We start from the raw sequence: 12,827 nt of genomic DNA on the forward strand, positions 1-12,827 counted from the left end.
CTGGAAGGTGCTATCCTTGTCTTTATCTATCTTCAGAATAACTTTGGCCCCGCATGGATCCGAACTACTCTGTTGGCTTGTTTGGCAACCCATCAACAGGAATGCCCATAGGGCCCTCGGCATTGTCCACATGAGTCTCATCATATTTTACAATACTCGCTACTTGTTGTTTTGCCTTGGAGCAAAAGGCAAAATGATGCCAATTATTATCCCCTGGTTTGTCAATTCTTACCAACCTATCTGTCATGGCGGTAACAGTGTATGGTCCAGTCCATCTAATTTCAGTCCAATGTACCTTCCCAGGTTTACGGATATACACCAGGTCTCCCTCCTTCACTGGAACTCCTTCAGTGTCCGGGTTCTCCTTATTTGCATTCGCCACCTGTTGTGAAACTAAAGCAACCATATTACCCAGCATCTGCATATACTGGTACAGTTCCACTTCCCTTTCTTCCCAAATCTTTACCCAGGCTGGATCAGTCTTTGGACCGGGCATGGGTTGACCCGTTAGAATCTCGTGTGGTGACAGGAAGGTATCTTTGGCCTTCTCTTGTTGCATAGACATCAGTACTAATGGCAATGCCTCGACCCAATTCAACCTGATCCCACCCAAAACCTTTCCTAATTTGGATTTTATCGTTCTGTTTGCCCTTTCTACTAGCCCCTGGCTCTCAGGCCTATAGACACTACCGAAACGGTGTTTGATCCCTAAGTATTCTTCAACCTGTCGGATCAGCTCATTCTTAAAGTGGGACCCATTATCAGAGCATATTCTGCTGGGGACCCCGTAGCGGGGTATCAACTCTCGCATCAGCCAGCCTATTACACTATCCGCATCCTCCCTCTCCGTTGGGACAGCCTCCACCCACCGTGAGAACCTATCTACCGCCACTAAGAGATATCGGTATCCTTCCTTTGTCCTAAGGTCAGTACCCATATCTGTATAGTCAATATAGATCTCTTTCCATGGGGCTGTCGGTACTGGAAATCGTAAAAGCGGTTGGGGTAAGGTGATCCTTTGGTTATGCCCATTGCAGATAGTACATTCAGCTCTAAAGTTGTCAATGTGCACGCGTAAGTGGGGATTCCACCAATGTTGTTTAAGCGTATTATAAGTTTTGGTGGTGCTAATGTGAGTCGGCCCATGTGCTTCTTCAAATAATAGCGGAAGTAATTGGCGGGGGGCCACTATCGTACCTATTGGGGAGCGCCAGACATGTACTGTCCGATTGTCATAGATGATCTCCTGTCATGTAGCACCGCGTTTCATCCATTCCTCTTTCTCACTTGGGCTAGCTTTTTCCTGTATTTTTATCAGGTGTTCAATATTTGGTGGGGTCCCTCTCCCTCCTTCTCTTTTTGGTCACTCAACTTACTACTATTTTCTCTTCTCTCTAATTCCTCTTTTTTGCCATGGGACCTCAGAATCATCCCCTGTATAGGTTCTTGATATCCAGTAACCTGTTTGGCTGCTCTGTCAGCCGCCGTGTTTCCTTTCCCTTCCTTTGTGTTTTGTAGGGAATGGCCTGCCACCTTAATTAGGCTTAGAGCCCGGGGAAGCATGACTGCCCTGACAAGTCTCCGTAAAACCAGATCATGTCGGAGAGATTTATTGGCAGAGTACATACATGACATCACATACATCCAGAGACTGTGAGAGAGAGAGAGAGAGCATAGCGAGAGAAAGAGATAGAGAGGCAGATACACAGCATGAGAGATAGAGAGAGAAAATGCCTTGCACTGGCCCCACTGGGAGAAAAGTCTTCAGATTAACACTTCCGTTTCATGGTTACACCTTTAAAAGGTTCTCATCCTGTGATCACTGGTCTGGATCAGATTGGGTCTCCCACCATTCCTTCCTTCCATCCCACCTCGAGTGAACTATACGTCAGCCCACAACATCTGCCCTGATCCCACAATGGTGGGGGTGCGGGAAAGAGGGAGGGAGAGAGGATAAAACAGGATCCCATTTGATGCGGAGCTGGAATTGTGGGCACAAAATTAAAACCAAATTGTATTTCTCTGCCCTGCCCCACCTGGGGATTTCAGGGCAGCATCGCCACAGATTGGGATTGGGAGGGGGAGTGGGTGAGAGAGGAGGGGGGGAGAAGAGAGAGAGGGGGAGAGAAAGGAGGGAGGGAGAGAGCAAACCTGGACACTTCGTGGCTGGAAACCGGAAACAGGGCACTTTTCCTTTCCCTTCTGTTTTTTGTTTCTTCCAGCTTATCTAAGACCCTACGCTTTAGAATTTTGTTTCCCTCACCTGTCAGGAACATCTCGGCGCTCCCGGGTAACCACCCCATCTTCCTCCAGCGATCTACACATTTTCTGAGAATTCTTTGTTTCTCCAATGCCTCTTTACTGATATTTCGCTTCTCTAATTCCTGATTAATTTCCCTAATAACTTGGTCAAAGGTCTTAGCAGGCAACTGTGCAGCCATTGCTGCGGGGTCGCTTCCTAATGCCTCTCTTAATTTAGGTTCTTGTCTGTTTAGAGGATCTATGTTAACAAAAGTCGCCTTTAAAAATGTCTCCTTGCAGGCCAGATGACAAAAGTTTTTTAGTGAAACAGTCTCCAAGTCTGGTCCTCCGGTGGACCTCAGACTGTCCTGTATACTCTGATTGCTCGTCTTCCACTCTCTGTTTTCCCAAAGAGGTCTGAAAGTTAGGTTACAACTAGGAAACCAAGTTTTTGGGCTATATTTTTGTCCAGTTTCCCTGTACCAATCTATGAATTTATGTAACTTTATCCCCTTGGTGATGCTGGGAATACCTTCATTTAACTTGTCAAAAATATTTCGAATAAACCGTGTGTCTCTTAAGATTCTGTCAACTTTTTCATTGATATCTCCTACCTGATCCGGACACAGCTTTTGCAGTCTTTGGTCGTCGCCCTTGTTCACCAGGCAGGCATCTCTGAGTACTCTTTTTGTCGTCTCAAGGTCTCTAATGTCCGCTGTGGTATTCCACCACAGCGAATTTGGGAAATAAATTCTTAAGTTTTCAAGCGTACAGACATTATCATACCTACCGGACATTTATAAGCGAGTCTTATACAATTGAGACCAATAAGCCTGAACCTTCGTTTTCTTTCAAAGCCCAACCTTCACGTGGGAGATTTCTCCTCTTAATAACCGGTTTAGGGCAGAAAACTCAGGTCCCCAATTGTTCTTAGACCACCTTCTCACTCTATTTGACTTTGCAACGTCACAATAAAGACTTTTTAAACTCTAGTAGTCTGTCGGCGAAGCACTTATCAAATGTCACTAAAACACCTTAAGGACTTTTATAGTTTTGTCTGTAAACACTTACGTGTTACAATCCTGGCAGGTGACGACCTTCAATTATGATCGTCTAATTTGTCCGATCTCCAGTTCTTACTGACAATCATAAAGATTTTAAGAGAGAGAATTTTGTTAAAGCAGGCTTCTCTGGACCTTTTTGTCAGCCGGCTGAGATGATTGTCAAGAAAAACAGAAACCGTCATCTAGTGTCCACTCACCCATCACGTCGGGGTCACCAAATTGTTAGGTCTGCTTTGTTCGAGAATGAGTGAGTCAGACACCAGACTGAGTCGAAATCAAGGTTCTTTATTACCGGATTGTAACACTTGCAGTGAAACAGTCTCCAAGTCTGTGTTAGTTGGAGAAGGCGCATTCTCCTGATATCAGCAAGTGGTGTTTTTTTATACCTCAGGACACACACTTTGTAAATTATCATACCATTACACTATCCAATGAATAAGCTGTTGCTACCCTTCACTGTTAGTCTGCTGCTCATCAGCTTGTTAGTGCCAAACTTATCTTGAGCGTACAAGGTCACACCTGCATCCTGTTACTCCTTAGTACTGGGTGACTCCTTCTCCGGTCCCATCTCATGATGTTTTTACATTACACCCAGTGTGTAAAAGCAGACGATACAATTTTCTTATTTATTTTCATTGTGTGATGACATTGTTTAATGGGTTTATTGTATCATATAGGTTGAACATTTAGTGGGTAGGGAGGGGAGTGGGAAGGGAGGGGGGAAAAAGGGGAGAAAATGACACTGTGTATATTCAAGAGGGAAATGTTTGTGTGTATTTTGGTTAATATGGTTCATAGTGTGAAAAATTTTTTAAAAAACAGCTCTTCATCATGGGCGATGCCATTGCTGTTTCACACAACTTTATTCACACAGCTGCTACAAGCAAAGCCCAACCAAGGCACTCGCTGGCTGAATACTTGCTCCCATCTTCCCCAGAGGTTTATGTGTTACTTCACAGAACGTTTACTTTTATAATTTTAAACGCATTTTTTTTACACTGTTTTATATTTTATTATTATTATTTTTTAAATTTTTCCCATTTTTTGCTTGAATTCCGGGTACCAGGAGTTTTACTGTGTCATGTTCACTTCCAGTCTACATTGATTTAGAGTAGAAACATATTCCCTCTAAGTATTTCTGGGGGGAGAAAGGGGGGTAAAATTGCCCCAAATATGAGCACGATGTCCATGCAATGAATTTTGAAGGAAATGTATGTGAATGTGGTGAAGGCAGAATCTTACCTGCTAATGCTCACCATCTCAGGGACAATCATTTAAGCAAAATACTGCCGAGCCAACTGCTGTGGTGGTGTGGAACAGGGTGATGCAGAATGGGAGGAAATATTCATAGTTGCTAATTAAACATAATTAGTGATTAATGTGGGTCTATTTGGCATTGTGTTTGCTTTTGTGGGGGAGGCCCTGTACTGCACACAGACCAGTTGTGTGTAAACTGAATGAAGAATCATAACCATTCAAGAAAGGGCCAATCCTAAACGACTCCATGGATGGTGCCTGACCCTGAGTCCACCAGCTCAGAATTCTCTTTATAATCACTTTCCACCCCTGTGGCCTCCACATTCAACAGATCATCCTTCAATGTGATGTCATCACTTCCCCTCCCTTCCCTTTTCAGCATTCAAAAGGAACTCTTCTGTTCCAAATGCTTGAGCTAATTCTTCCCTGTCCTCTGATACCCACTTGCCCTTTGCAGGAAGCCCAACTGTGCAAACACACTCTCCCATGTCCCAAACGCACATCTTCCAAGTGACTAAACCATTTATTCACTACTTCCAATTGGTGCTCTCAATGTGATATCCTGGACACTGGGGAAAGCAAACTCTTAAGTTTGACCCCATTTATTCCAGCAAAGCTTGACATGAACTTGAGCAATATCACCTCATTTTCAAACTTGGCAGCTTGCAGCCTTTAGGATTCAGCATTGAATTCGGTGACAATAAAGAGGAGGTTTTGGAAATACTCAGCAGGTCAGACAGCATTTGGTGGTGAGGAAGGAGTTGACGACTTGTTGCAATGTACTTTTATCAAACTGACAAACCCACATCACCAACTCATTTCTATTTCCAGAATCTTCTGCAGAATTTAGCTTTTGGGCTGAAATTGACAGTTTCAAAACTAGAATTCTTTTTCTTTCTCTTCATCTTCTAAAGTTTCAGATTTTTTTTGTCTTCTCTTTATAGCTCACTTGGACTATCTTTACCAACTGTTTTCACCGATGCTATTCCACCATATTTGCCTTTTTTTTCTCTCCTCACCCTCTCCTTCTCTCCCTGATTTTAATCTTACATTTCTATCTTGCAATATTTTCTGTTTTTGTTTCAGCTATTTTGTATTACTATTATCCAATGCATAAATTTTGATGCAAAAAAACTTTAATTATGAATGTTTAATTTTTGTGACGTGCTAGTTATATCTTAGTTTTTTTAAAATTCTAGGTAGTGACTGCCCATGCTGTGCGAGTGCCTGTTACCAGTAATCTGAGTGCCATCATCACTGGGTTCTTGCCCATACACTGTATTTACCAGCTGTTAAGAAGTCGTGCTTTCACCAAGCACAAGGTTTCCATCAAGGTATCGAGTTATTTTAATTTGTTGTATTCACAAGTACAATTTTTTTCGAAATTATGATTGTAGCTTTATCTTGAGTGGCTATCATGAACAGTGGCTTGTATTTCAATTGCACCTTTTAGTAAAAGGACATATTCACAGACACATCAACCCTCATAGAATCAAGTTCAAATTTATTGTCACCTGATTGTACATATACAGTCATAGTATACACACAGTACACCCTACACACAAATGATATGTATCCATAACAATCCAAAATAAATATATATAAAGATAATTTACAGGTTTCAAAGTTTGTTCAACAATCGGCGGAAAGAAGCTGTTTCCCAGCATGGCAGACCTGGTTTTATGCTCCTCCTCGAAGATGTGTCTCAAAGACACTGCAGGCTGGATAGTAAGGGTCTTCAATGGTTCTCTAAGCCTTCTTTAAGAACTGTAGAAAGAGGGAAGAGACACCCCTGTAATCTTTGCAGTTTTAATCACCCTCTGTGCAAACCTCTGATCTGCTGCTTTGCAGATAGCATACCACACCAATGCAGCCAGCCAGGACACTATTGTGCTCCAGTAGAGCATTGTTAGGATGGAGGCTGGTAGCCTCAACCTCCTTGGGAAGTGTAGGTGCTGCTAGCCCCTTCCTTTTTTTTTTAAATTTTTTATTTTTCGCACCATAAACCACACTGACCAAGATGCATACATTTTCCTTTTCAAATATATACAGTGTCATTTTCTCCCCCTCTCCCTCCTCCCATCCCACCCTCCCTACCTCCCCCCCCATTCATTTAAAGTACAGAATCTAAGATACATTAAACCAGTCAAACAATGTTGTCATTCAATAAAAATAAACAAGAAATTCCACTGAGTCAATTCTTTTCATTTCCTTCTCCTTTCGTTATTTTAGGTGGTAGATGTCCCCGGTAGGTTTTCTCTATTGTGTTTCATGTATGGCTCCCATATTTGTTCAAATATTTCAATATTATTTCTTAAATTATATGTTATTTTTTCTAATGGAATACATTTATTCATTTCTATATACCATTGTTGTATTCTCAAGTTATCTTCTAATTTCCAAGTTGACATAATACATTTTTTTGCTACGGCTAGAGCTATCATAACAAATCTTTTTAGTGCACCATCCAAATCAGGTCCAAATTCTTTGTTTTTTATGTCACTGAGGAGGAAGATCTCTGGGTTTTTTGGTACATTGTTTTCTGTAATTTTATTTAATATCTGGTTTAGATCTTCCCAAAATTTTTCAACTTTCTCACACGTCCAGATTGCATGAATTGTTGTTCCTACTTCTTTTTTACAACGAAAACATCTGTCAGATACTGTTGGGTCCCATTTATTTAACTATTGAGGTGTAATGTATAGCCTGCGTATCCAGTTATATTGTATAGTACGTAACCTCGTGTTTATTGTATTTCTCATAGTTCCAGAGCATAACTTCTCCCATGTTTCCTTTTTTTATCTTTATGTTTAAATCTTGTTCCCATTTTTGTTTAGTTTTACCATTTGTTTCCTCATTCTCCTTTTATTGCAGTTTAATATACATATTTGTTATAAATTTTTTGATTATCATTGTATCTGTAATCACATATTCAAAGTTACTTCCCTCTGGTAAACTCAGACTGCTTCCCAATTTGTCCTTCAAGTAGGATCTCAATTGGTAGTATGCCAACACTGTATCTTGAGTTATATTTATCCTTCATTTGTTCAAAGGATAGTAATTTATTACCTGAAAAACAATTTTCTATTCTTTTGATCCTTTTTTTCTCCCATTCTCTAAAGGAAAGGTTATCTATTGTAAAAGGGATTAACTGATTTTGCGTCAGTATTAGTTTTGGTAATTTGTTTTATTCCTTTCTACATGAATCTTCTTCCAAATATTGAGCAGATGATGTAATACTGGAGAACTCCTACGTTGTACCAATTTTTCATCTCATTTATATAATATATGTTCGGGTATCTTCTCCCCTATTTTTATCTAGTTCTAATCTAGTCCAATCTGGCTTTTCTCTTGTTTGATAAAAATCTGATAGGTATCTTAATTGTGCGGCTCTATAATAATTTTTAAAGTTTGGCAGTTGTAAGCCTCCTTGTTTACCATTTTGTTAATTTATCTAGTGCTATCCTCAGTTTCCCCCCTTTCCATAAAAATTTCCTTATTATTTTCTTTAACTCCTTGAAGAATTTCTCTGTCAAGTGTATTGGCAATGCCTGAAATAGGTATTGTATCCTTGGGAAAATGTTCATTTTAATACAGTTTATCCTTCCTATTAGTGTTAGTGGTAAATCTTTCCAATGCTCTAAATCGTCCCGTAATTTTTTCATTCGTGGATAATAATTGAGTTTATATAGATGGCTGAGGTTTTTATTTATTTGTATACCTAGGTATCGTATTGCTTGCATTTGCCATCTGAATGGTGATTCCTTCTTAAATTTTGAGAAATCCGCATTATTCATTGGCATTGCTTCACTTTTATTTGCGTTAATCTTGTATCCCGACACTTCTCCATATTCCTTCAATTTCTTATGTAATTCTTTTATTGATAATTCTGGTTCTGTTAAGTATACTATAACGTCATCTGCAAATAAACTGATTTTATATTCCTTGTCTTTTATTTTTATCCCTTTTATTTTATTTTCTGTTCTTATCAATTCTGCTAGTGGTTCTATAGCTAACACGAACAATAAGGATAATAGTGGGCATCCCTGCCTTGTTGATCTGCTTAAATTAAATTGCTTTGATATATATCCATTTACTGTCACTTTCGCCAATGGCCCCTTATATAATGCTTTAATACAATTAATTATACTTCTCTGGTAAACTGAATTTTTGCAATACTTTAAACAAATAATTCCATTCTACTCTGTCAAAGGCCTTCTCTGCATCTAAAGCAACTGCTACTGTTGGAGCTTTATTTCCTTCTACTGCATGAATTAAGTTAATAAATTTACAAATATTGTCTGTTGTTCGTCTTTTTTTAATAAATCCAGTTTGGTCTAGATTTACAATTTTTGGTACATTGTCGGCTAATCTGTTTGCTAATAGTTTAGCTATTATCTTATAATCTGTGTTAAGTAAAGATATTGGTCTATATGACACTGGTGCGAGTGGATCTTTCCCTTGCTTTATTTTAGTATTACTGTAATTATTGCTGTTTTACATAAATCTGGTAAGCTTTGTGTTTTGTCAATCTGGTTGATTACTTCCAGGAGGGGAGGAATTAATAAATCTTTAAATGTTTTATAGAATTCTATTGGGAATCCATCCTCTCCTGGTGTTTTATTATTTGATAGTTTTTTTTATTATCTCTTGTATTTCTACTATTTCAAATGTCCTGTTAATTTATTTTGTTCCTCTATTTGTAATTTCAGTAGTTCAATTTTAGTTAAAAATTCATCTATTTTGTCTTCTTTCCCTTCGTTTTCAGTTTGGTATAATTGTTCGTAGAATTCTCTGAAGTTTTCATTAATCTCCGTTGGATTATATGTGATTTGTTTGTCTTTTTTCCTTGATGCCAATACCATTCTCTTAGTTTGTTCTAAGCTGCTATGCTTGAATTTTGTGCGTTTTTTCCCGTAGTTCATAATATTTCTGTTTTGTCTTCATTATGTTCTTCTCCACCTTATATGTTTGTAGTGTTTCATATTTTATTTTTTTATCTGCCAATTCTCTTCTTTTAGTTGTATCTTCCTTCATTGCTAATTCTTTTTCTATATTTGGTATTTCCTTTTCCAACTGCTCTGTTTCCTGATTGTAGTCCTTCTTCATCTTGGTTACATTAACTTATTATTTGCCCTCTGATGAACGCTTTCATTGCGTCCCATTGTATAAACTTATCTTTCACTGATTCCGTATTTATTTCAAAGTACATTTTAATTTGTCTTTCAATGAATTCTCTAAAATCCTGCCTTTTAAGTAGCATGGAGTTTAATCTCCATCTATACATTCTTGGAGGGATGTCCTCTAACTCTATTGTCAATATCAGGGGTGAGTGGTCCGATAATATTCTAGCTTTATATTCTGTTTTTCTAACTCTGTCTTGCATGTGAACTGATAACAGGAATAGGTCTATTCTTGAGTACGTTTTATGTCTACCCGAATAATATGAATATTCCTTTTCCTTTGGGTGTTGTTTCCTCCATATATCCAAAAGTTGCATTTCTTGCAGCGATTTAATTATAAATTTGGTTACTTTGTTCTTCCTGTCAATTTTTTTTCCCAGTTTTATCCATGTTTGAATCCAAATTAAGGTTGAAATCCCCTCCTATTAGTATGCTCCCTTGCATGTCTGCTATCTTCAAAAAAAAATCTTGCATAAATTTTTGATCTTCGTTAGGTGAATATACATTGAGTAAATTCAAAAACTCCGAATATATCTGACATTTTATCATTACATATCTCCCTGCTGGATCTATTATTTCATCTTCTATTTTAATTGGTACATTTTTACTGATTAATATAGCTACTCCTCTAGCTTTTGAATTATATGACGCTGCTGTTACATGTCCTACCCAATCTCTCTTTAATTTCTTGTGCTCCATTTCAGTTAAATGTGTTTCTTGCAAGAGTGCTATATCAATTTTTTCTTTTTTCAGTAAATTTAGCAGTTTCTTCCTTTTGATTTGGTTATGTATTCCGTTAATATTTAAAGTCATATAGTTCAACGTAGCCATTTCATACTTTGTTTATCTTCCCTTTTCGTTTCTCCATCATCACCTTTCCTTCTTATCCATTTCTGCTTTCTTGTTTTGAACACTTTATAAGACAACATTTCTAAAACATCAAACATTTCCCTTATTCCCCTATCTAAAATTTATTTCACCCCACTATCCCCTCCCCTTCCTGAGTTGCCCTTTATCCCTTGTCGGGCAACCACATCTCCCCTCTCCATTTGGATTTGCGAATTCACTCGCAAGCGTCAACTAATTTCGCAGTGACCGTAACTCCTCCCCACCCAGCCCCCCCAGAAAAGATTTCAATTTTCATATATAACAAAGGTCACTCTCTTAATTCCCTCCTTACTTCCTCTCTTCCCTTTCATTCCCTTATTAATTCTTATCTATACTCAATATATTTTCCTTTAAATACGGATACACTCGTGTACACACATATATACATACACACACATATATCTATATATATATATCCATATATATCTACGCATATACACACATACATATAGTTCATGGTCATTTTTACTCTTGTTACATGTCTTCATCTCTCTGCCTGTTTTGTAGTTGTTCTGCAAATTTTATCCTGTAGTAAATTAAGTGACGCTTAATTGCTGCCCTGGAATAACTATTTTAAGTACCGCTGGGTACTTTAGCATAAATTTATATCATTTTTTCCATAGGATCGTTTTTGCTGTTTTAAACTCCTTTCTCTTCTTCAGGAGTTCAAAACTTATGTCTGGATAGAAAAAATTTTTTTGACCTTTGTATTCCAGTGGCTTTTTGTCTTCTCTTATTTTCTTCATTGCTTTCTCAAATATATTTTCTCTTGTTGTATATCTTAAGAATTTTACTAAAATGGATCTTAGTTTTTGTTGTGGCTGTGGTTTCGGGGCAAATGTTCTATGTGCCCTTTCTATTTCCATTTCTTCCTGTAATTCTGGTCTTCCTAGGACCCTGGGGATCCAATCTTTTATAAATTCTCTCATATTCTTGCCTTCTTCATCTTCCTTAAGGCCCACTATCTTTATATTATTTCTTCTATTATAATTTTCCATTATATCTATCTTCTGAGCTAACAGCTCTTGTGTCTCTTTAACTTTTTTATTAGATTCTTCTAATTTCTTTTTTAAGTCCTCTACTTCCATTTCTACGGCTGTTTCTCGTTCTTCCACCTTGTCCACTCTTTTTCCTATATATGACATGACCATCTCTAATCTAATCTATTCATTTTTTCTTCTGCACTTTTAATTCTTCTTTTTATTTCACTAAATTCTTGTAATTGCCATTCTTTTACTGATTCCATATATTCTTTAAAAAAATATATATCCATTGTCTTGCCTTTCCCTTCTTCCATTTCTCTATGTTCTTCTTCTTCTTCTTCCTCTGGGTTGGTCATCTGTTGTTTCCTTGCTTTCTTTTTACTCTCTTTCTTGTTCTCATTGTTTTCTGTGTTCTCTTCCTGTTGCTGTGTTGCAGCTGTCATTCTCAGCTGTGGAGATCGACTCCTCAGCTGGTCCCCCCTCCCGTCAGTGTTTTTTTTTCATGCGCGGTTGCGCACTTTTGGCTCCGCGAGCCATTTTTGTAGTCCCGAGCTCGGGACTTCAACTGACCTTAGGGAGCGGGCTTCTCTCTCCGAGGCGGGCCTCCTCGGACAGGTAAGGCCTTCACCTTCTTCTTCCGACGTTCTTTCTTCTTCTCTTCTTCCCGTTGCTTTCGATTTTTATTTCTTCGCAGCCATTTTCTTCCCACCTTTACTTTCACTTTGTTTTAATTTTTATGTTTGTGCCTTTGTGTTTTGTGTGTTCTTTTTAAACTTTTCCAGAGAGGACTGGAGTTCCCCGACCGGCCACTACTCCATCACGTGACTCCTCCAAACCGTTTATTCTTAATGCAGTTGTATCAGTTCGGTATTGTAAGAGCAAGTCTTGAGCAACCAGAAAATACATTTATCTGGCATCTATCAATCCCCATAGGTGCTGGATACCAAGGGTTTTACTATATTGTGAAACAAGGAAGTCTGCAGACACTGTAATTATAGTAAATACACAAGTGCTGGATAAACTCAGCAGTTCCTATGGATGCTGTAAGACCTGCTGTGTCTCCAACTCTCTTAAACTTTTGATCTTCAGACCTTGGAGATGTGTTGTGGGAAGTGCACTGGTCCAAACTAGTGGATTTCGGAGAACTCTGTCCTCCTTCACTTTTTTACATCTGTGTACAAACTATCCGGATGTGTGGCTGAGACAAGTAA

At 38.4% G+C, this 12,827-nt stretch overlaps 1 protein-coding gene across 1 annotated transcript in view; it reads left to right on the forward strand.

The window, feature by feature from the left end:
- Positions 1-12,827, forward strand: part of ints2 (integrator complex subunit 2) — a 60,226-nt gene that overhangs the window by 27,974 nt on the left and 19,425 nt on the right. Inside the window, exon 12 of the mRNA XM_069910527.1 lies at positions 5,762-5,896. Within this exon, the coding sequence (XP_069766628.1) occupies positions 5,762-5,896 (135 nt within the window). The remainder of the gene's footprint in view (positions 1-5,761; positions 5,897-12,827) is intronic.

Source organism: Narcine bancroftii, chromosome 14, assembly GCF_036971445.1.
Source record: "Narcine bancroftii isolate sNarBan1 chromosome 14, sNarBan1.hap1, whole genome shotgun sequence".
Classification (NCBI taxonomy): Eukaryota; Metazoa; Chordata; class Chondrichthyes; order Torpediniformes; family Narcinidae; genus Narcine; species Narcine bancroftii.